At 39.6% G+C, this 23,250-nt stretch overlaps 1 protein-coding gene across 4 annotated transcripts in view; it reads right to left on the bottom strand.

Moving 5' to 3' along the window:
- DLGAP2 (DLG associated protein 2) overlaps positions 1-23,250 on the bottom strand; it is a 694,939-nt gene that overhangs the window by 340,886 nt on the left and 330,803 nt on the right. For all 4 annotated transcript variants that reach the window (XM_043542330.1, XM_007058741.4, XM_043542329.1 and 1 more), the window contains one exon: positions 7,447-7,479. In XM_043542330.1, coding sequence (XP_043398265.1) covers positions 7,447-7,479 — 33 coding nt within the window. The remainder of the gene's footprint in view (positions 1-7,446; positions 7,480-23,250) is intronic.

The following is a 23,250-nucleotide window of genomic DNA, read 5'->3' as shown; positions in this document are numbered from 1 at the left end:
GTTGTTTTGTACTTGTTACGTTCCCTCATTTGCATCCTCTTTAGAGTAAAGGGTCCCAATCTTTTCAATTTCTATTGATGCAACTTTTTCCTCAATGCATCTGATTGCATTTGTCATCTGTTTCTACATCTCTGCTATTTCTAATAAATCCTATTTGAGATGGAGTGACTGCCAGATCATCCAACCTGACATTCTGCACATCACAAGCCACTAAACCACACCCAGTTATTCCTGTATTGAGTCCAATGACCTGAATCAGTCTAAAGTATTACAGCCCTTTGGAGACTAAGCTAGTGTGTGCCACAGGCTAAGAATAGGAGATACCAAGGTGCACTATTATGTGCCACAGGCAGAGACCAAGAGGGAAGGAGGGGCATCAATTCCTAAGGCCCTTGTAATGGGAACCAATTTGGAGAGATATACCCAGATGAATCCTATCAGTGGGGCCAGAATCATACCCACAGCCTCTGACATTACTCTCATATATATGGCATAGTATTTCTTGTTCCCCACTCCCTCTTCACATCCTAATCTTTTCCATATGCATCAGATGGAGAAAAGGTATAAAACAAATTTCATTGTTCACTTTTAGTGTGATTTAAAGGCAAGCCCTTAAATGAACATCGTCTCCCTGATGTTTGTTCTGTAACATGAAGCACTAACAGTAGTTTGTATTTGCTCTAATCAAGGTCTTCATCCTTCTGTTTTTCTGGCAGAGTTGACAGCAGCTTAGTATGGTATATTATCTTCCACTTTTTCTGCCCCTAGTTCTGAAGCCAATTGTGCATAGCTTGATGAATGAACACTCACTCCCTCTCCTTGCATATGGAATGTTCAGAGGAAAAAAAATCTCATCAAAATATGATCTGATATGTAAATTACCTCGTGAATATGTAAATATGTGTATTCCTTAAACTCACTGAAGCAAAAGAGTGTCAGTGGCACTTCAGCGGGTACATATCTAAAAACAACATGTAAAAACAACTACCTTTAAATTCCATAGGCAAATTAAGGGCTTCATTCAACCTTTTTTGTGTATATGTGCATAAATACAAAATCACGACAGATCCTGCAATGCTATAAGGTCCGCCAAGATCCTTCTTTTTAGATCTGTCTGAGAGCATAGTCTGAGTATGTTTGGAAGTAGTCCTGATAAACTTCCAAAGGGAAGGTTTTAAAGAAAAAAAGGTATCGATCTGTTCAAAGTGACACTTGTATCAAATTCTGAGTGAAAAGAAATGAAAAGTGATGATCTCCAAATAGTCACATGATTGAACATGGGTACTGTTCTGATACTCCATTCATTTAAGACCAGACAGCACAGGGAGCTCTCCACATTCTACAACAATATGAAGCTCTCATACGAATACATCTGGACTTTTGGAAAATTCAATCCAAGTTGCTACACACTAAGGGATAATTTTACACAGGGTTGAAGCCAGCCTCCTTCTTGTAGGCCAAATTTGTGCAGGCATTTTGCACCTTCAAAAAATCAACAACTCAGGGGTGGAGAGAATCTGAATACTTGTCCCTCTGAAGTGCCTGACTGGCATCCAAATGCAGGAAGTAGGTTTGTGGGTACATGCTCAGGTTGTGCTCACACATGAATTGTATGCGCAAACTGCACCAATAATTCAAGCGTGGTTGCAATTACTATGGAATACTTGGCCCTAAGATCCCAATTGTAAAGTCTAACCCCTTCATAACATACATTTAAGATACGATTATATTGAATACATACAAAAATATATTAAATATTAAGTTGCTAAGTCAAGCATTTAAAAGTTAGGATATGCTAGAATGAAAGTTAACTTAATTGACCCATCTTTTGTATATGTCTTATGAGGCAGCCTTTAATTATATGATCACATACATCCCACCCACAAGACACAGGATGGACCTGCTTTGGGGATGAATCAGGACTGTGTAATAAAGAAAGAGCCTATGACGGACAGGGAAACTTCTTGCAATATCTTTGGGGGTCCATTGTTTTAAATGAATGGTTTGTGTGTGATTGTGTTCTACTTCCTGGGGAAGGGCTACTACAACTCCTCCTCAACAACAACAAAAGTGATGATTAATGCAAGTCAGCCAGGTTGAAACCCCGCCAGAGAGGTACCACCTTCTGGGAAAGCTCATATAAGATAGTTGAAACTGGATCTTTCAGAGACTAGACAAAGAAAGGGTTTCTTGGATAAACAGCTTGAGTTTAAACCGACTCTTGGGGTTCTTTCTAGTGCAAAAAACAGACAGAACCTTCTGTCCAAGGCTGGGCTCCAATCCTTGTGAAAAGGATGGAAAGACTTGACCTACTAAGGGCCACATAAGACTAATAGATGACCTTTAGTAAGTTCTTAGCAGATGTGTAGGTTCTTCTACTGTTTTAATGTGTTTTTTTTTGTAATGCTTTCCCCATAAGAATAAATGTGCTTGCTTAGAAGGAGTTGTGTGGTAACATAACTGCAGACAATACACTGACCATACCCTTTTGAAAGAAAGAAAAGCACAGGTGTGCAGTGAATAAGGCAAGGGACTGCAGGAAGAGAAAAGGATGGTCTCAGGTTTCAAGTAGTTGAATGCTGCCCTTGAGAACTGGATTCTATCCCTGCCTTAGCCACAGAGTTCCTGTATCATGTTAGTCAAGTAACTTAAACCAAACTTGTGACAGGTGGTCACTAACTGTATGTTCCTCCTTTTCTAGTGCCTGATTTAGGACCCTGAGATCTGAGTTGTAGAAGTGCTGCGCACTCAGAGCTGCCACCGTAAGTCAGTGTGTCAAGGGAGCTGTGCTTTGAACACTAAAAAGCACCTTATAGGTTCAATATTGTGAAAGATCAGGTTGTAGGCATCTCACACTAGACATCCAGAAAAAAAAAATCACTGGATACTTTGAATTAAGTCTTCAGCTTCCTGCATTGGTGGTTCTTATGTTGTTCTCTGCTAGATTAAAGACTCCTTGACTACCTGGCATTTTCACTCCATGAAAGTTCTTATACTTTTCAAAAAAGTCACCTCTTACTCTTTACCATCCTTTAAATGTGGACACCAAAATTTTACACAGTATTCTAGTATCAGTCTCATCTATAACCTATACAGAAGTAAAAATCACTTCCCTGCTCATATGCATTACTCCCTTGTTTACACATTTAAGGATTGCATTAGCCCTCTTTGCCACAAGATCGCACTGAGAGCTCATGGTCAGTTGCTAATCCACTCTGACCCCTAAATCTTTTCAGAGTCACTGTGTTCCAGGATCAACCCCCCATTTTGTAGGTAAGGCCTCTATTGTTTGTATCTGTAGAACTTTGCATCTGGTTGTATTAAAGGACATTTTGTTTGAATAGACCCAACTTCTCAAGCAACCCAGATCACTCTGTATGACTTCTCTGTCATCATTATTTAGCATTACATCAATATTTGTGTCACCCGCTAATTTTATCTGCAGTGATTTTCTATTTACTTCTGGATCATTGGTAAAAATAGGGAATAGCCCAGGGCTAGTCCCAATCCCTGTAGAATCCTGCTAGAAACACTCAAATTCAATGATGATTCCCCTTTGACAACTACTTGGAGATTTGTCAGTTAGCCAGTTCTTAGTCCATTTAATTTGTGCTTTATTTTATTGTGCTAATTTTTTAATCAAAAGGCAGTGCAGTACTAAGTCAAACACCCTACAAAAGTCAAAGTATATTACATTTATGCAGTTACCTTTGTCAACACAAGGAAAACCATAACGATGGAATACATAAGCTACAAGCTAAAAATGGAAGTGAAAGCTTTATGAGAGCGCTGGCATGTGTTATTAATATTGTAAGCAATATGAAGGTGGAAAAGAATGCATAAGTCTCTCCCCATAACTTAGTTCCATACTTTTAAGGTTCTGAGTAGCTGGAGTGTGCCCTGCTACCAAATGTAGTTTTTGTTTGCTAATTTCCCAATTTTTTTTAATATAGGTTTAGTGTATTTCAGAGGACAGCTCATGAAAGTCAGGAAAAAGAAGAGCTGCATATGCCTAGAGATCACAGGGAGCAACTGCTGCTGAAGTTACTCTTGACTTCATCCACACTCCTCAAGAACATGAGAAGCTATGTTCTGCCTCAGTAAATTCTTTGTCTAGAACATTTTCTCTCTGTTTAAAAAGTTACTCAAAGTCAGTACAGCAAGAGCAACCCTTCATGTTTAGCACCAACAACCTTTCAGCACAAGGGAACTTCGGTGAAGGAATCTGCACCATCCCTCACTTCCCAAAACAGCTTGTAGCCTCTCATGGACTCCTGGAAATTAGATGCCACCAGCAGCAGCCGCAGCAATAGGGTGAGAATGTCTGTATTGTACCAGCAGATCTGACTAATGCACTCCCCCTTCCCTACTAATATGAGGAATACCTCTCAACAATTAAATATGCTAATGTGGTACAGCTGCAAGTGTGACAATCGCCATCTTAGACAGTAAAAGGGACTGAACTGATGAGCTCTGGATATAAACACTTGAATCTTTACAACTTGTGCTAAAGAACCAGGCTTTCAAGCTGAATGTTGTCACAGTCTCATATCCTCTGTGAGCTTAGACAAGGCCATGTTACACATACACTGAAGAGTTGATCGCACAAGCAAAATGTGTGATAAATAACAAATATGAAAAATGCATTTTATTGATTCACATGACTATTTACAGATCATAGGGTTTTAAGTAAAAAACCTGTTTTGAAGTGGCCTTTTCATCATGGGAATCACATAATCCTTACCATGCCTCCAAACAGATCAGCAGCAGGGTTTGAATCCCTTAACTTTCAGATCACTACCTTAAGTTCTTATTATTTGAGCTGCAGGAGTAAGCACAAACTCCTGTCTAGATGAGCCACTGGAGAAGGACTTCACATGCTCTTCCCAGTGTGTTTCACAACTAGTTACTAGTCCACAGTAGAATACTGGTGATCAGGAATCCTGGATTCCTCCTGGTTCTGGCAGAGCAATGTGGTTTTTAGTGGCTAGAAATAGGATAACTCAGTGTGACTAAACCCATATGGAAAGCAATGTGGTATAGTGGATCAGATGGGGGTTTGTCATGTTAAAGACCTGGTGTCCGGGCCTGCTCAACCTTGAATAAACATTCTGCTGATTTATTTTAAAATGGGGGAGGAGGGGAGGAGTGTTCAGAAGCACTTTTCTAACTGTCTTCTAGGGAAGGTTCCCAGCCTTAGTCAATCATGAGCATAATCAACTGGATAGAAATTTAAACAGCATTTAGAAGAGGTAAGAACCTTGCGGCAGCCTCTTTCCTAGATTAGGGAACTGCCCCCTAAGCTACAGGGGTAGAGGATGAAACAGTCTCTGACTCCCTCCCTTGGAAATGAATAGAAGTGTATTTTCCATGACTAAAAAAACTTGGAAAATTCTCTAACGACAAATACTACCTAGCTGAGCAACAGTGTAGCCAATGGACAGATCCTATAGTGTTTTAGATTTCTGGAGCCGGGAGGAAGAGACAATCCAATGAAATAATTGCCAAAATGGGTGATTTTTGAACTCTCATTAGTCTCTCCCTATCAATTCATTTTTCATCAAACCACAATGAAAAATTCATATAGTGCTCAAAATTTATATTGTGTGTGTGGAGTTTTTTGCCATTTTATTGAAACTGCTACAAAACAAAAGTGTAAAGCTCATGTTAAAATGAAACTCTGTAAAGCAACCTTAACTCTGGTGCAGCTACCACCGCTCCATAATATTATGGTTAAAACCACTGAGTTTGCTCTGCACCTGGAGATCAGAAAGTACACTCAGAAGCAAAGAAAAAACAGACTGTAAAAATCCTTTTCACTTATCTTTGCTGAACTTAATGAGTATGCTTTAAAAACTGTAGCTAAGATTTAACAATTAGCATACCAGCAGCACTGCACTCAAGGAGTTAGTTGGTGCGCCAGAAGAAATTCTCAGCTATAACAGTTTGTTTCTGCTCATCTAAACAGCTGAATACCAAGTTAATACAGGTCCCACCAACAACACACTCACTGACCATTTGATACATTTTTTTTAAACACAGAAAAATAAAGGGCTTGTTATTGAGTAACTGTTTTTAAAAAAAAGTCTGAACCCTGTTGTTCACTTTTAAGGACATGAGTTTTTGAATTCAAGTTTGCAAAACTGAGTATGTACTTCTGGTTTTCTGGGGAAAATGAGCATGATTGTGGAAAATCAGTTTAGTCATGCACAACAACAACAGTATTAATCCAACACACAATTGTACACTGAGATAGTGAAGTCCTCAGTTTGCCACATAAGGCCACTGAACATCTGTTTTATGCTTTTCCTTTGTTTGGTCTAATTTTTTATAAAGTGCATGGAAAAAGCACTGCAACTAGAACGGTAACTTTTTGTAAAAGGAACACAAAAACATCAAAACAAACCTCTCAGGATGACTAATAAATCAATACGAGCAGATGAAAAATGTTCTTATGAACTGGATTGTTTCATTAGTTGCAACACCCCAAGACTTATCACATCAGACACCATCTTTAAATCTCCTGAATACAGTTATTAGCTTCTCCTCCCCACCTCAAAATATAGAAAGCTTTGTTTTGCTTTTCAGAAACTATTCTGAACAGATAAAGTGCTGAAAAATTAAGCTGCTAGTGCATAATCATGCTTCTGAGTTCTGTAAAATGGCTGGACATGGATCCATCATGGCCAGTATTTTGGATTACTTTTGACAGAGAGGTTCCAGATAGCTGAGTTAGAAGATAAAATGTAAGAGGAAAATTGTTTAATAGCAATAAGGGTAATAGAATATGAGGTTTTTCTCCAGTAATGGACTCTCTGCTTCAAAGAGTAAAACCCTCAGATTCACCTCAATGCTTATTTAGGTAAATCCTACATCTCATTTTAGTGTTAATCTGGCACTGAAAAATAAATATCATTGGTGCATATGTTTGCATTAATGTTATTGCCTAATTATCCTTGTTTCAAAAGTAGTATTTATTCACTTTACCTGTTAAAAAAGAGCCTCTCTTAGTACTCTGAGTTACAATAAACATGAAAATGTGACCCTTTACAGATTAAGTCATTTTCATTTACATTATCCAATGTCCTTTTTTTCCAAATGATGTCTTCAAGTGCCTCATCAGTGCTTCATATCCAAAATTACACTGGCAAACACAAAAACTGAACAAAAAGCAAATATTTCCATTTTTACTGTAATGGAATATTTGTCATTTAAGATAATTTCCTTCTGCCTGGAGCGTGTACTGTGCTTTACTCAGTTTAATTTGATTCATTTTGGTATCTAGCACAGCAAAGTGTGAGTGTTTCTTGTGTTAGCATCATTTCTAATACCATGTTCAATCTACTGTTACCCGTACAAATGAACTAACAGACTAAACAGATCACTTGAGTCAAGCCTGTGCATTATCAGCTTTGAAAATGATTAAGAATATAGAAACACACTCACCCTCAGGCTCACCACAGAGTGTACACTGTGACTCTGAAAAGAAAAAAGAAGAGATAAAAGTCATTTCTTCTGCTCATATTTGAGATCATTACTTCTGCTCAAGAGATACCAAATCACAATCATTTACAAATGTAACTCAAACTGGCAGTACTCAAATTGTGCATGAATGAGAAGTATCACAAGAACGGCCATACTAGCTCAGACCAATGGTCCATCTAGCCCAGTATCTTCGTTTTCGACAGTGACCAATGCCACTTGCTTCAGAGGGAATGAACAGAACAGGGAAATTATCAAGTGATCCATCCTCTTTCATCCAGTCCCAGCATCTGGCAGTCAGAGTATGGGGTTGCATCCCTGACCATCTTGGCTAATAGCTATTGATGGACCTATCCTCCATGAACTTATCTAATTCTGTTTTGAACCCTATTATACTTTTGGCCTTCACACCATCCACTGACCACAAGTTCCACAGATTGACTGCATTGTGTGAAGAAGTACTTCCTTTAGTTTGTTTTAAACTTGTTGCCGATAAATTTCATTGGGTGACCCCTGAATCTTGTATTATGTGAAGGGGTAAACAAACACTTCTTTATTCACTTTCTCCATACCACTCATGATTTCATAGATCTCTATCATATCTCCCTTTACTTGTCTCTTTTCCAAACTGAACAGTCCTAGTTTTTTAATCTCTCCTCATATGAAAGCTGTTCCATACCCTTCATTATTTTTGTTGTTCTTCTCTGCACCTTTTCAATTTTTAATATATCTTTTTTATATGGGGTAACCAGAACTGCATGCAGTATTCAAGATGTGGCCATACCATGAATTTATATAATGGCATTATGATATTTACTGTCTTAGTATCCAACCCTTTCTTAATGCTTCCTAACATTCAGTTAAGCTTTTTTGAACGACGCTGCACACTGTGTGGATATTTTTCCAAAAACTACCCATAATGACTCCAAGATCTCTTTCTTGTGTGGTAATAGCAAATTGAAACCTCATAATTTTGTATGTATAATTGGCGTGGTGTTTTCCAATGTGCATTACTTTGCATTTATCATCATTGAATTTCATCTGACATTTTGTTGTCTAGTCACCCAGTTTTGTGAGATCCCTTTGTTAAGTCCAAAGGGAACGGCAAAGAGTTAACTATCTTGAGCAACTTTGTGTTGTCTGCAAGCTGTGCCACCTCACTGTTTACCCCTTTTTCCAGATCATTTATGAAAATACTGAACAGCAGTGGTACCTGTGGGACACTGCTATTTATCTTGGTTCATTCTGAAAACCGATCACATATTCCTACCCTTTATTTCCTGTCTTTTAATCAGTTATTGATCTTCACGAGAACTTTCCCTCTTATCCCATGGCTGCTTGCTTTCCTTAAGTCTTTGGTGAGGGACCTTGTCAAAGGCTTTCTGAAGTTCAAGTACACGATAGCCACTGGATCACCCTAGTCCACCGGCTTGTTGAACTCCTCAAAGAATTCTATTAGATTGGTGAGGCATGATTTCCCTTTATAAAGCCATGTTGACTCTTCCCCATCAAATCGTGTTCCTCTATCTGTCTGATAATTCTGTTCCTTTACTATAGATTCAACCGCCTTGCCTGGGACTGATGTTAGGCTTACCAGCCTGTAATTGCCAGGATCTTCTCTGGAGTCTCTCTTAAAAATTGGGGTCACATTAGCTATCCTCCAGTCATCTGATAAAGAAGCTAATTTAAGTACCACCACAGTTCGTACTTCCTCAATTTCATATTTGAGTTTCTTCAGAATTCTTGGGTGAATACCATCTGGTCCTGGTGACTTACTACTGTTTAGTTTGATTAATTTGTTCCAAAACATCCTCTATTGACACCTCAATCTGGGACCATTCTTCAGATTTGTCACTTAAAAAGAATGGCTCAAGTGTGGGAATCTCCTTCAGATCATCTACAGTGAAGACTGATGCAAAGAATTCATTTAGCTTCTCTGCATCATCCATGTCTTCCTTCAATAGCAACTCAATCATCCAGCAGCCCCACTGACTGTTTGGTAGGCTTTCTGCTTCTGATGCACTTAATTATTTTGTTGTTAGAATTTGAAGAGCAACTAGCAAAAGACTTTTACCTTATTATACTTTTACACTTGAGTTGCCAGAGTTTATGCTCCTTTCTATTTTCCTCAGTACAGTATGACTTTCAGTTTTTAAAGGATGTCTTTTTGCCTCTGCCACTTGTACTTTGTTTAGCCATGGTGGCATTTTTGGTCCTTTTACTGTTTTTTTTATTTGGGGTACACATTTAATTTGAGCCTCTATTATGGTGTTAAAAAGTTTCCATGCAGTTTGCAGGCATTTCATTTGCATGACTGTTCATTTCAATTTCCGCTTAACTAGCTTCCTCATTTTTGTCTAGTTCCCCTTTCTGAAATGAAATGCTACTGTGGTCAGTTTCTGGTACTTCCCCTTCCCCTCCCCCCAGGATATTAAATTTGATTACACTTTGGTCACTATTACCGAGCAGTTCAGTTATATTCACCTCTTGGACCACATCCTGTACTCCATTTAGGATTAAATCCTGAACTCCCCTTGTGGATTCCAGGATTAGCTGCTCCAAGAAGCAGTCATTAATGGTGTCTAGAAATTTTAACTCTGCATCCCATCTTGAGGTGGCTTGTATCCACTCAAATATGGGGATTGTTGAAATCCCCCATTACTGAGTTTGCTATTTTTATAGCCTCTCTAATCACAATTACCATCACCATCCCAGTCAGGAGGTTGATAGTATGATTCTATGGTACAGTTTGATTCATTTAATATTTTGACTATGTTTTCTTTCACATATAGTGCCACTCACCTACTAGCACAACCTACTCTGTAATTCCTATATATTTTGTACCCTGGTATTACTGTGTCCCATTGATTATCATTGTTCCACCAAAGTTTCTGTGATGCCTATTATATCAATAGCCTCATTTAATACCAGGCATTCAAGTCCACCCATCTTAGTATTTAGACTTCTAGCATTTGTATACAAGCACTTATAAAATTTTTCACTTTTTAATTGTCTGCCTCCATGTGATGTAACTGAATGTGACTCTTTTGTTTGACCGTTTCTCTTCTCTTGTACTTTATCAATTTCTATTGTTTCCTCTTTATCAGGATATAGAGAATCCCTGTTAATAGATCTTCTCCAATGGAATGTCTCTGTCGGACTCATGTGCTCCTCTGCACCAGTCAGCATTCCCCCAGACAGTTTAAAATCTCTTCTACCTTTTTCACTTTACATGCCAGCAATCTTGTTCCATTTTGGTTTAGGTGGAGCCCATCCTTCCTGTATAGGCTCCTTCTTCCCCAAAATGTTCCTGGGTTCCTAATAAACCTAAAACCCTCCTGTCTACATCATCATCTCATCCACTCACTGAGACCCTAAAGTTCTGCCTAACTGTCCCTGAGCATGGAACTGGAAGCATTTCAGTGAATACCAACATGGAGGTCCTCGACTGTAATCTCTTACCTAAATTTGGCCTCCAGGCCCTCCTACCTTTCCCCTATGTCACTGGTACCTACATGTACCATGGTCACTGCCTACTTCCCAGCACTGCACGTAAGTCTGTCTCGATGTCTTGAGAAATTCATGACCTTCGCACCCGACAGGCAAGTCGCAATGAGAGTCTCCCGGTCAACATAAACTCAGCTATCTGTATGTCTCATGATCGAATTCCCCATTACTATTACCTGACTCTTCCTAGTAACTGTGATTCCCTCCTGTGGAGAGATATCCTCTTGCTCAGAGGATATCATGATATCTGGAAGGTGAGTTCCAACTATGGGATCATTTCCCTCCTCTTCAGTTTGATGTTCTCCTTTCCCAAGACTTTCATCCTCCTTAACAGCAGAAAGGCTGTCAGACTGCGGGTTGGATTGCTCTATTGTGTCCCTGAAAGTCTCATTCCATTTTTATTACACCAAAATTGCAAAAATTACTTTTAATGAAAATAAAGTTCTGTACAAGGAATTTTTTAAAAATAGGTTTTACTCAAATGTTTAAACAATGACAGATCTGACTCTCAGTTACAGCCATGAAATCCCACAGAATCTAGTGTAGTGCAAGGGTGTAACTAAAAACATTTGGTACCTTAGTATTTTGGATAGGGAAAACTGCATGTAGTCATTGGCATCTGAAATATATAATGCGCTCTTAACTTTATTACTAATAAATAATAATGGGGGCAGAGTTTACACTTTTCTTCCAGAAGGTTTCTAAATTCTCTGGGTCAAGTCCTGCAAATTAGGGAATAATATGAGTTATGCCCCTCATTAAAATATTCAGCAATAACGCTAAGGAATAAAGACCCCTGATGCTTCTGTCCCTCATGTACATATCCCCAATGCAGTGTTTGGCAAAGCATGCGAGCCCCCGCTAGTCACACCTACAACATGCTCCTTTCCTCCTCTCCGAATTTCTCTGTGGGGAAATGCCAATGAGTTCTGCTCCTCAGCAAGGAGGGGAACGCAGAAACTTCTTGCAAAAGATTCCTTCTTCCTGATATCTCAGCGCATGCTCTCTCTCTCTCACACACACACAGTGTTTCAGCTGAGTTTTCACCCTTACTTGGCAATGAAGGGCTGCCTGTGATTAGGCTGTTTGTCTTACATGTGTTTTGTATAGCAAACACAAAAAAATCTCTATCCCCTGAAATACCTCTACCTCTGGTGTGGTGACTGTATCAAATTGTGGGATAACTATAATGTAGGACAAAACCTGAAAAATACCATTGTCAGTTGAAATCACAGGGAGTAATTAAATCGGTGGAATATAATGACATTGAAGTAGCCCATTAACGTCTCTACTCCTAACTATATAGCACCATATACTTAATGACCACAAACAGTCAGAGCCTCTGCTTATTTCCCAGATGAAACATGGCAGAGAGACTGCTACAGCCATACTTAGACAGAAGTTCAATACTCACTCACAAAGAACACTGCCATACACAATCACCATCCCAGAAACTTTTTAAACTATCTGCATATGTTAAGATTTAATCTGCAAATCTACATTTTCAGATTTTGTCCCTTTAAAAAAAAAAAAACGAAAAACCCAACAACCACCACCCTCTTCTCCTTGCCAAAATAATGCCACTCCAAGTAGGTATTTTTAAGATGCTCTGCAACTAGATAAGAACAAATTGCATATCGGCAACAAGTACAGCATAGACACAGCCACATGAGTGAGATTTCAAGTCTCCAAGCGCAAAATAAATGTGAACCAATGTCTTAATACTAAAAGTTTAGCAACTAATGTACTCATCCTCTCAGTGGCATATGTTACAGCCTTGACTATGCTTTATCTAGGTAGATGTTACATAAATGAACAACAGCATTCTCCCCCTCGGCCTCTGCCGCCACCTTTTAAAAGTTTGTTTCCATCAGAATCACATGTAAGTGGTTTTGGTGATGCATATTTTAATTTTCAGTTGGCAGGCACAACTTCTAAAATGTGAATAAAAAAGTATTCATTTAAATCAACCCATAACGGTATTTGTACTGTAACAACAAGGAACCTCAGAACTTATTCCATAATTCATCCCTTTTATTCCCTTGCCTTTTATTGACTTAACTCTTCCATTGCATTTTGTCCTTTTAGGCCCTGATACCACAAACACTTAAATAGGTATTTAACTTTAAAGCATTAGCACATGTTGACTAATATGTAAAGACTACTCACATGTGTAATTAAATAATTAAGAACAAGACACAATAAAATGATGTGTTAAAACAAGTTTATTTAATTTTATTTCATATTTCTTATTTTTGTTATAGTAATGTGAACAATCTGTCTGATGGGTGGCAAAGTCAGATACACTGATAAGCAGTTCCTTCTGGAAAACTCTGAAACTGATTTTTTTTTTTTTAAATACACGTCCTTAAGCAGTAATGGAAGAACCTCAAGAGTTTCAACATGACTGATTGAGACACGGCGCCCAAAGTACATTAATTTGACTAAATTATCTCATCTTCTTTGACTTAAGGGCCCAATCCAATTTCTACTGAATGGCAAATAGTGGACGGGATTTAAAATCCCCTAGAAGCTGTTAGTCTTGACATTAAGGAAGAACCACCTCTGTGCAAGAAAAGGGGCATGGGGGCTGAATTGATTACCAGCTTGACATTTACGGTGAATCCATGATATTATTCAATTTATAGAAGTCTCTCTCAAGACAGAGAGCTACGCCTGACACAAGGCAATCAGAATCTTACAACAGAAAACCAGCAAGCCCTTCCTATATTTTAATACTGTCAGTTGGGTGTAACATGGGAAACAGATGTTTGAGAAGAAAAAGAAGGAAGTTAACAGTGTAAGTAAATAACAGTGCAGTTGGTGGATGGACCAGAAGACTAAACAAAAGGTAAAACAATGTCAAAAAGATAGTGACATATGTTGTGTGCCGTTTAGTAAGGGAATGATGCTGACAAACACGGTGAGGGTCTCTAAAGCACAACAGAGGTGGACATACTGCCTGCCTCAGTGCCAGGGCCGGCTCCAGCCACCAGTGTCCCAAGCAGGTGCTTGGGGCGGTAGTTAGAAAGGGACAGCAGTGTTTCCGCGGCGGCAGCAAATCAGCGGCAGCTTCTCCCTTTTGCCATCCGCGGCGGCAGCAAATCGGCGGCAGCTTCTCCCTTTTGCCATCCGTGGCGGCAGTTTTTTTCACTGCTTGGGGCGGCAAAAACTGTAGAGCCGGCCCTGCTCAGTGCCACTACCAGTGGAAAGTTAGAAAACATGTACCAGAGTAAAGCTGAAAAACTAATTAAAATCAGGTGAGACAGGCTTGTTTCTGGGTCACTGATGGGTGAATGATGCAAGGGGCAGCTCAGAAGATCTTTTTTTTTAAGTCTTTCTTCAGGTTTCATTGAGAGAGGCAGCATGGCCATTCATAGCTGCTTATACTGACCTCTGGGGAAGAATGGGCTCCAGACTCAGAACTTCTGGCTCATTTGCTGACCCTGTGTGTTCTATTAATGATTGCTATTCTGGTTTGTAGGCTTTCACAGCATGACCAGTGTGGTGGTCTCTCATTATTCTCAAGAATTCTCAGCAACGTCTTCCAAAGGTCCTCATTCACTGATGTAATCACCATTCACTGATGGCATCACCATCCTCTTCCTCCCCTGTTTCTAGTGCATCATAGTACCAGTTTGTTTGGCCAATATTGCTACAGGATTGCTGTAAATCTGTAGCAGAGTATCTACTCTAATAGCACACATTGAAAAATAAGGTTCAATCACCATGGCTAGTGCCAAGTGGAGCTTTCATCTCAAGACTTAACTGGCACTTTCTTCCCCGATTTGTTAGTTTCAGGTCCTTGCTATAAGCAAGTCATAAGCTTCCTCCTTCACCTCTCAGCACACTAAGAGAAGGCTGACTGGGGATTTTCATTTTGAAATTCTCAATTCTTGCCCTGCTGAGAATGAAAAACACTTGAATTGACTGTGATGTCTCTGTGTGGATTAGGAGGAAGCAGACTAAGTGGATGTTGATGATTCATAAGTGATCTTATGCTTACAAATTTCCTTTATTCCAACCAGCTACTTGTGGAGCACCAGGTCTCCTTAAAGTTCTGCTTGGCTCATCAATCACAAAAATAAAAACAAAACTTGTTCTATTAGACACGTGAATAAGAAAATGTTTGAGACACTGTATCACGTGAGTATTGTTCATAAGAGTACAGTTCATTCTAAGAGGTCTCAGTAGTGATTGTATGTTTGAAGATCCAGCATAACTATAGTAAGGTTTCTGTGGATATCCATTTGAGAAAAACCTTGAAGGCCACACTGGCTTTGCTGGTATGCATGGCAGGACATAATGTATTAGTATGCTACCTATGAAAGAATGAACGATATTCTGTTTGGTATTCATAATAGTACTGCTCTAAAATTAGATCCACTAAGTTTCCATTGACCACACAAAAATACGCATATTATGGTTGTGTGTACATGTGTATATATAAAAACCAAGGACTTGAAATCTCATTTAAAAGTTATTTCTTAAAAAAGTCTTTCAACTTTTTCTCAGCTAGATCTAATATCTAGGAAGGGAAGATTTCTCTGGGAGGTGGGTCCATATTTCAGTGTTCTCTCTCCTGTCGGTCAATTAGCCCTCAATTCTGTGAGCACTCACATGTGAGTTGCCGGATTAAAGGAAGTATTTGTGACAGGGTCATTGTTGGGCTCCTAACAAATTACTTCTGGGTCCCTGGTCAGGTGCAAAAGACAAAACGGTTTTAATTTGGCTTTTCCCCCTTCCAGTGAAGCACCATCTGCAGCAGTCATACTCAGAAACAAACAAGCAAATCACTCATAGCAACTCAAAACAATAGTTCCATGTCAAACCTACCTTCCCTCAGGAAGGTTCTGTCAGGCAGGAGTCTACTCAGTTCCTGGCCCTAGCCAGGCTGCTCTCAAGGAATGGAAGCTGAAGAACTGCTCTCCCTCCCAGCCAGCTCCTAACTGAGCTGGATTCTCCCTTTTCACCTGCCTCTCTAAGCCCAATACCTATTGCACATGGAGCAAGGCAGAGCTGATTGAGCCCATAGCAGATAGTTAACCCTTTACAGTGTTTTATACCCCATCACAGTATTATGTTAAATATTATATATTAAATCTACTTGGGGAGTTGAAGGAAGTGTTTCCCACTGCTGATACTGGTCCTTTCACCAGGTTCACAAGAGCTATAGATAGATACCTAGATATAGATTAGCACCTTATTTGTTGTTCCTCTCTTGACCTGAGATTCCCAATTCAGTCTTTAATTCCGCCCCCCCTTCATAGAATCATGGAATATCAGGGTTGGAAGGGACCTCAGGAGGTCATCTAGTCCAACCCCCTGCTCAAAGCAGGACTGATCCCCAATTAAATCATCCCAGCCAGGGCTTTGTCAAGCCTGACCTTAAAAATATCTAAGGAAGGAGATTCCACCACCTCCCTCGGTAATGCATTCCAGTGTTTCACCACCCTCCTAGTGAAAAAGTTTTTCCTAATATCCAACCTAAATCTCCCCCACTGCAACTTGAGACCATTACTCCTTGTCCTGTCATCCACTACCACTGAGAATAGTCTAGATCCATCCTCTTTGGAACCACCTTTCAGGTAGTTGAAAGCAGCTATCAAATCTCCCCTCATTCTTCTCTTCCGTAGACTAAACAATCCCAGTTCCCTCAGCCTCTCCTCATAAGTCATGTGTTCCAGTCCCCTAATCATTTTTGTTACCCTCCGCTGGACTCTCTCCAATTTTTCCACATCCTTCTTGTAGTGTGGGGCCCAAAACTGAACACAGTACTCCAGATGAGGCCTCACCGATGTCGAATAGAGGGGAACGATCACGTCCCTCGATCTGCTGGCAATGCCCCTACTTATACATCCCAAAATGCCATTGGCCTTCTTGGCAACAAGGGCACACTGTTGACTCATACCCAGCTTCTCGTCCACTGTCACCCCTAGGTCCTTTTCTGCAGAACTGCTGCCTAGCCATTCGGTCCCTAGTCTGTAGCGGTGCATTGGATTCTTCCGTCCCAAGTGCAGGACTCTGCACTTGTCCTTGTTGAACCTCAGATTTCTTTGGCCCAATTCTCCAATTTGTCTAGGTCCCTCTGTATCCTATCTACCATTCCTCCCAGTTTAGTGTCATCTGCAAACTTGCTGAGGGTGCAATCCACACCATCCTCCAGATCATTTATGAAGATATTGAACAAAACAAAACCGACCCTTGGGGCACTCCGCTTGATACTGGCTGCCAACTAGACATGGAGCCATTGATCACTACCCGTTGAACCCGACAATCTAGCCAATTTTCTACCCACCTTATAGTGCATTCATCCAGCCCATACTTCTTTAACTTGCTGACAAGAATACTGTGGGAGACAGTGTCAAAAGCTTTGCTAAAGTCAAGGAACAACACGTCCACTGCTTTCCCTTCATCCACAGACCCAGTTATCTCGTCATAGAAGGCAATTAGATTAGTCAGGCATGACTTGCCCTTGGTGAATCCATGCTGACTGTTCCTGATCACTTTCCTCTCCTCTAAGTGCTTCAGAATTGATTCCTTGAGGACCTGCTCCATGATTTTTCCGGGTACTCAGGTGAGGCTGACTGGCCTGTAGTTCCCAGGATCCTCCTTCTTCCCTTTTTTAAAGATGGGCACTACATTAGCCTTTTTCCAGTCATCTGGGACCTCCCCCGATCGCCATGAGTTTTCAAAGGTAATGACCAATGGCTCTGCAATCACGTCCGCCAACTCCTTTAGCACTCTCGGATGCAACGCATCCAGCCCCATGGACTTGTGCACGTCCAGCTTTTCTAAATAGTCCTGAACCACTTCTTTCTCCACAGAGGGCTGGTCACCTCCTCCCCATACTGTGCTGCCCAGTGCAGTAGTCTGGGAGCTGACCTTGTTCGTGAAGACAGAGGCAAAAAAAGCATTGAGTACATTAGCTTTTTCCACATCCTCTGTCACTAGGTTGCCTCCCTCATTCAGTAAGGGGCCCACACTTTCCTTGACTTTCTTCTTGTTGCCAACATACCTGAAGAAACCCTTCTTGTTACTCTTAACATCTCTTGCTAGCTGCAACTCCAGGTGTTATTTGGCCTTCCTGATTTCACTCCTGCATGCTCGAGCAATATTTCACTCCTGCATGCCCTTAGTACACTGTTGGAGACATATGGCTAACTAAGGTCCTCTCAATTTTATAAACACTTAATGTGAGCAACTTCTATTGGACTAATAGTTATGATTAGTTCATGGTTTTAAAGTGATTTGAAGTGGTGTATCTCCACACTGTGTACAAGGACTAAGTATTATTTTTGGAATAAGCATGAAGTAGATAGCTAACATTTTTTGCCTTCACACTGACTTTAATTTCTCCTTGTTTTGACATCAAAAGAAATAATATAAAAAACATAACAGCTGCATCATGAAAAGCAAAACTCGGAGTTATATTTATCCTTATATTTCAGCATAATGATTTACAAAAGAAAATATGCCAAAAAGGCCAAATATTACTGTTTGTGAAACAGAACATTCATATCTTACACATAGCACACACCACAATTATGATTTGTTATGCCATAAACTGAACTCAAATGGCCAAATTAACTCCTGGTATAATTTCACTCAAGTAAATGAATGAGCTAAATTTGGCTTAGTCACTAGTTATTTACCAAACTGACTGACTAACATTTTTTCAGTTTGAATATTTTAATTAAGATACACAGAACACACAATATTCTTTTCTTAACCACTTTCTTTTATACAAAGTAACACAGTTTTCCCTCTTTAATATGGCCAGAGAAGTCAATGGGCTTCAACATGTAATACAAATAGTTTTACAGAGCCATAGATTTTAAAGCCAGGTGGGAGCATCATCATAATCTAATCTGAGCTCCTCTGTAACAAAGGTCAGAACTTCACCCAATAATTTCTGCATTGGGTCCATAACTTCTGTTGGGCTATAGCACATATTTTAGAAAGATATCCAGCCTCCATTAAAGATTGCAAATGATGGAGAATCTACCATGTCTCTAGGTTTGCTTCAATGGTTAATTACTCTCAGTGTTAAAAAATGCACCTTATTTTTAGTCTGAATTTGTCTAGCTTGCACTAAAAGATCATCATAAAATAGACACAACAATCTTCTTCCTATAAAGTAGTATATGCTAGCCAAGACTTTCAGAAGTGACTAGTGATTTTGGCACTTAAACCGAAGCGCCTCAGAGGATGGATGCTCAGAATGTTCTAAACTGCTATTCCACCAACACTGATATACAGTAACTCCTCACTTAACGTTGTAGTGATGTTCCTGAAAAATGTGACTTTAAGCAAAACGATGTTAAGCAAATACAATTTCCCCATAAGAATTAATGTAAATGGGGGGGTTAGGTTCCAGGGAAATTTTTTTCACCAGACAAAAGATTATATATATCATATATATATAATTATATATATATATATTATATACATACATACACACACACACACAGTATAAGTTTTAAACAATTTAATACTGTAAAAGAGCAATGATGACTGTGAAGCTTGGTTGAGGTGGTGCAGTCAGAGGGTGGAAGAGGGTGGGATATTTCCCAAGGAATGCCTTATTGCTAAATGATGAGCTAAATGATGAACTAGAACAGCTGAGCCCTCAAGGGTTAACACATTGTTGTTAATGTAGCCTCACACTCTACAAGGCAGCACAAATGGAGGGAGGGGAGACAGCATGGCAGACAGAGACAGAGACACACCCCCTGTGTGTGTGAGAGAGAGAGAGATGCACATTGCCCCTTTAAGAACGCAGACTCCACTCTAAGTATGTTGCCTTTTTAATTAGATCAACAAGTTGAGACAGCCCCTGCTGCCAGCACACTCCCTCTGTCCTGAGCTCTGTTCTGTTCTCCCCCGCTATGGAAATGGGATAAGCGAGGGGCAGGGGGAGACCCTGACATTAGCTCCCCTCTTCCCCGCCCCTGCACAGCAAGCAGGAGGCTCCCGGGAGCAGCTCCAAGGCAGAGGGCAGGAGCAGCACATGGCAGTGGGGGGAGGGACAGCTTTTTCACTTTTTGGCTCTCTGCTCTTTTCTATCTACTGTTATCTTTGTGCTTTTATCTCTATCATTATCCTTAACTATGAATTTAACAGCGATAATACTAATTTTTCATCACTTTTAAAGACTCTTATTTGTCTATCTTAAGCAGGTAAACTTGTGACTTCTTAATTTGTTTCAGTGACAGTAAATGCCTCAAAAGAAAGGTCTTCTCTTGGGAATGACGAACATCCTCTAGCACAATTTCACATTTTCCATCTTACTTATTCTTAGTGTATGCACAATGTGCTTTAGGTGGCACATGACCAGGATTCATCAACATTTTTGGTCTTCTGGTGGATCATTAGCTTTCCTGGCTGAGGCCAGGTACTGACAGGGAGTGCAACATGAACGCTGATCCCACTATTTGATTCCTATTAGCCTACATAGTCCATAATCTGAGTGTGATCCATGACCTTGAACTTTTCTCATCCTACTGTATCTCCTCTTTCTGAAAACCTACCTATCACTATCACTGCAACATATGTCACTGTCCTGTGTCCTGACTCCATCTCTGCTAAATCATCATTCGCATTCTTGTCTTGACTCATACAACATTCTTCTCCACGTGGGTCTCCCCACGCTCCACCATGTGCAGAATGCTGCTCTCAGCCTTCTCTCAAGTAAAGAGAAGGATGGCCACACCAGCCCATATTCAAACAAACTCATTCTTTTCAGGATCTAGCTCAAAGTTGGTCTCCTCTTTTATAAAAAAAATCTTCCTACCTATTAAGGAGGGATGGTCTTGTGATGAAAGCATCATGATGGAACTCAGCAGATCAGGGTTTTGTTATATCTTTTCTGTGTGATCATGGACAAATCATTTAACCTCTCTCCATCTCAGCTTCCTGTCAGTAAAATACTGACTACAATACTTCCCTGCCTCATAAGAGTGTTTGTGGTGTAAAATTCCTTAGCACATGAGATGATCCAATACACTGATGAGCATTCTAAATGAGACTACAAATAAAATACTTCAGATCATGTGTGTGTGTGTCTCTCTCTCCTCCACTTCCCTGTACCCTCACTCTCTGTGTAACACCAGTCTTTTCTGTCTCTCCCTCATGGGATCTGACCACTGTTGATTTGAAGAAACAACTTCTCTGCTGCTGCTCCTGTGTTCTGAAATAACCTTCCTGAATCTCTCTGCCTCAACCACACTCCAACTCATTTTAAAGCTCAGCTACAAACATGTGTAGTCTCTCTTGCTTATATTTCTTAAAATTTCCTCTCTCTTCCAGTTATTACCTAACTCTGTAGGTCATAGGTTTGAATGAAAGAAGCTATAAAAATAAAGTATTATTGTACTGCACTGTGCATGTCACACTGATGAAGAAGGGAGTTCATAGGATTTTGAAAATACACGAATTTACAGAACAGCAAAAACCCATAAGCTACATAATATAACTGAACACCACTGTTGAAAATCAGAATTCCAAGCATTACAAGAAGAATGGAGATTATTTCTGTTATGGAGTGAAATATAGTTGTCCTCCCAGTAAAATATAGTTTTCTTTGTTAGAACACAAATCTTTGGAATGAAACAAAATCAAGTAGGAATTCCAGTAAACTTTAAAAATCCATTCTAACATTAGCATTTAATACTTCAAATTTTCATTTCACTGATATCAGAGGAAGAAGGGTGCTGCAACTGTTTGTAATACTATTGCATTACCCTCAGTATGTGTTTACCCTGATGTCACTGAAATGGAATTTACAATTCTTTCTGTGTCATTTAAAGAGAAATAAAGTATTTTGGGATTTAGTGAAGCTAGTAGATAAGGCACAATTTAGGGCTGTGCTGAGAGACCATTAGTCATTTTCAGGATTTTGGTCCAATATTTGTATCTAAACACAACTATGAATAGTGTCCATAAAAGCTGATTGTATTATGAATTGTGTTTCATTCTCTATTTTATGTCTCCCTATTTATGACTCACTATTTTAATCTACGATCCCTCTTCTTTTCTTTATCTGGAGCTCTCTCAGCCTGTTGATTTCACACTGTAGCACAGTGCCCTCAGATGAAATGCAAATGTGACAGACCTGTGGAATAAATACAAAAGATTTTATGGTGTCCCCCAGGACTCTAATTTCAGAACTAGCATGTTTGATTAACTCCAAAGATCGAGTGAGTCCTTCTGACAGTTTCCCAGTTCAAAATGAATGTGTGAGCATTTCCTGCCCTATGCTCACATATCCACATAACTAAGAGAGGTCTCATCTCACACAGATATCCATAGGCAGAATTTTTAAACTCTACAAAAATGTCTTTAGGGATCTTATGAGTGAAATGGTGCAAGTACAGAACACTTTGTGAATGCAGGGGCGTCTCGTGACACAAGGTTTCACCAGGACTCAGAGCCAGGACTCAGTCCTATTTTTATAGTAAGGGCACTATTAGCCTTACCCAAAGCCCACTGAAGTCAGTGGAAAGGGTCCTGTTTTACCTCCCTGTCATGCAGCCAAGAAGTGGTAAGAATAACTGTGCCAGCATCACTTCCTAATACTATTTAACTATTTCTTATTGATTTTGAGTGTGTTCATGCAAACAGTGCAAACAAAAAAACCAGACTCCAGAGAATATTTAAAACATACCAGGGATTAAATAGGAACTTGGCTTATTTCTATGAACAGTCATAGAAGAGACAAATCTGAACAGATTCAGATAGTTATGCAGTCAAATAAATAATTATTAATAAAATTTCTATTTTAAAAGACCTTTCCTGAAAAGCACTGCACTAACATTTAAATGCAACAGCCAAATATCAAAGTATCACAAAGAATGTATATAAAAATTGAATGATACTAGCTATTTAGAATCATTGTGACTGTAAGCCAATAAATGCATTTCATCCTTGTGGACCCATTTCTACAAAAACACTTATTATTGAGCACATTGCTTGCTTCCAAGAATAATCTCCTTCATTGCTAGTCTAACTCTGACCCTTCCTTCTGTTCATTTACAGTGTGGCCACTCTTGAATGGGGTGTGTAGTTCCTGCCAAAAGGAAAAGACTTCTTGAATATCTTAGACCTTCCACATCAGTCAATTCTGTTCGCTATCTTTAATTATTTAGATAATGGCATAGAGAGTACGTTTGTAAAGTTTGCGGATTATATCAATCTGGGAGGGGTTGCAAGTGCTTTGGAGAATAGGATTAAAATTCAAAACGATCTGGACAAATGGAG

Source organism: Chelonia mydas, chromosome 3 (genome assembly GCF_015237465.2).
Source record: "Chelonia mydas isolate rCheMyd1 chromosome 3, rCheMyd1.pri.v2, whole genome shotgun sequence".
Classification (NCBI taxonomy): domain Eukaryota; kingdom Metazoa; phylum Chordata; order Testudines; family Cheloniidae; genus Chelonia; species Chelonia mydas.
Note: the sequence above shows the minus strand (reverse complement) of the source record. Positions and strands in the feature narration are given on the sequence as shown.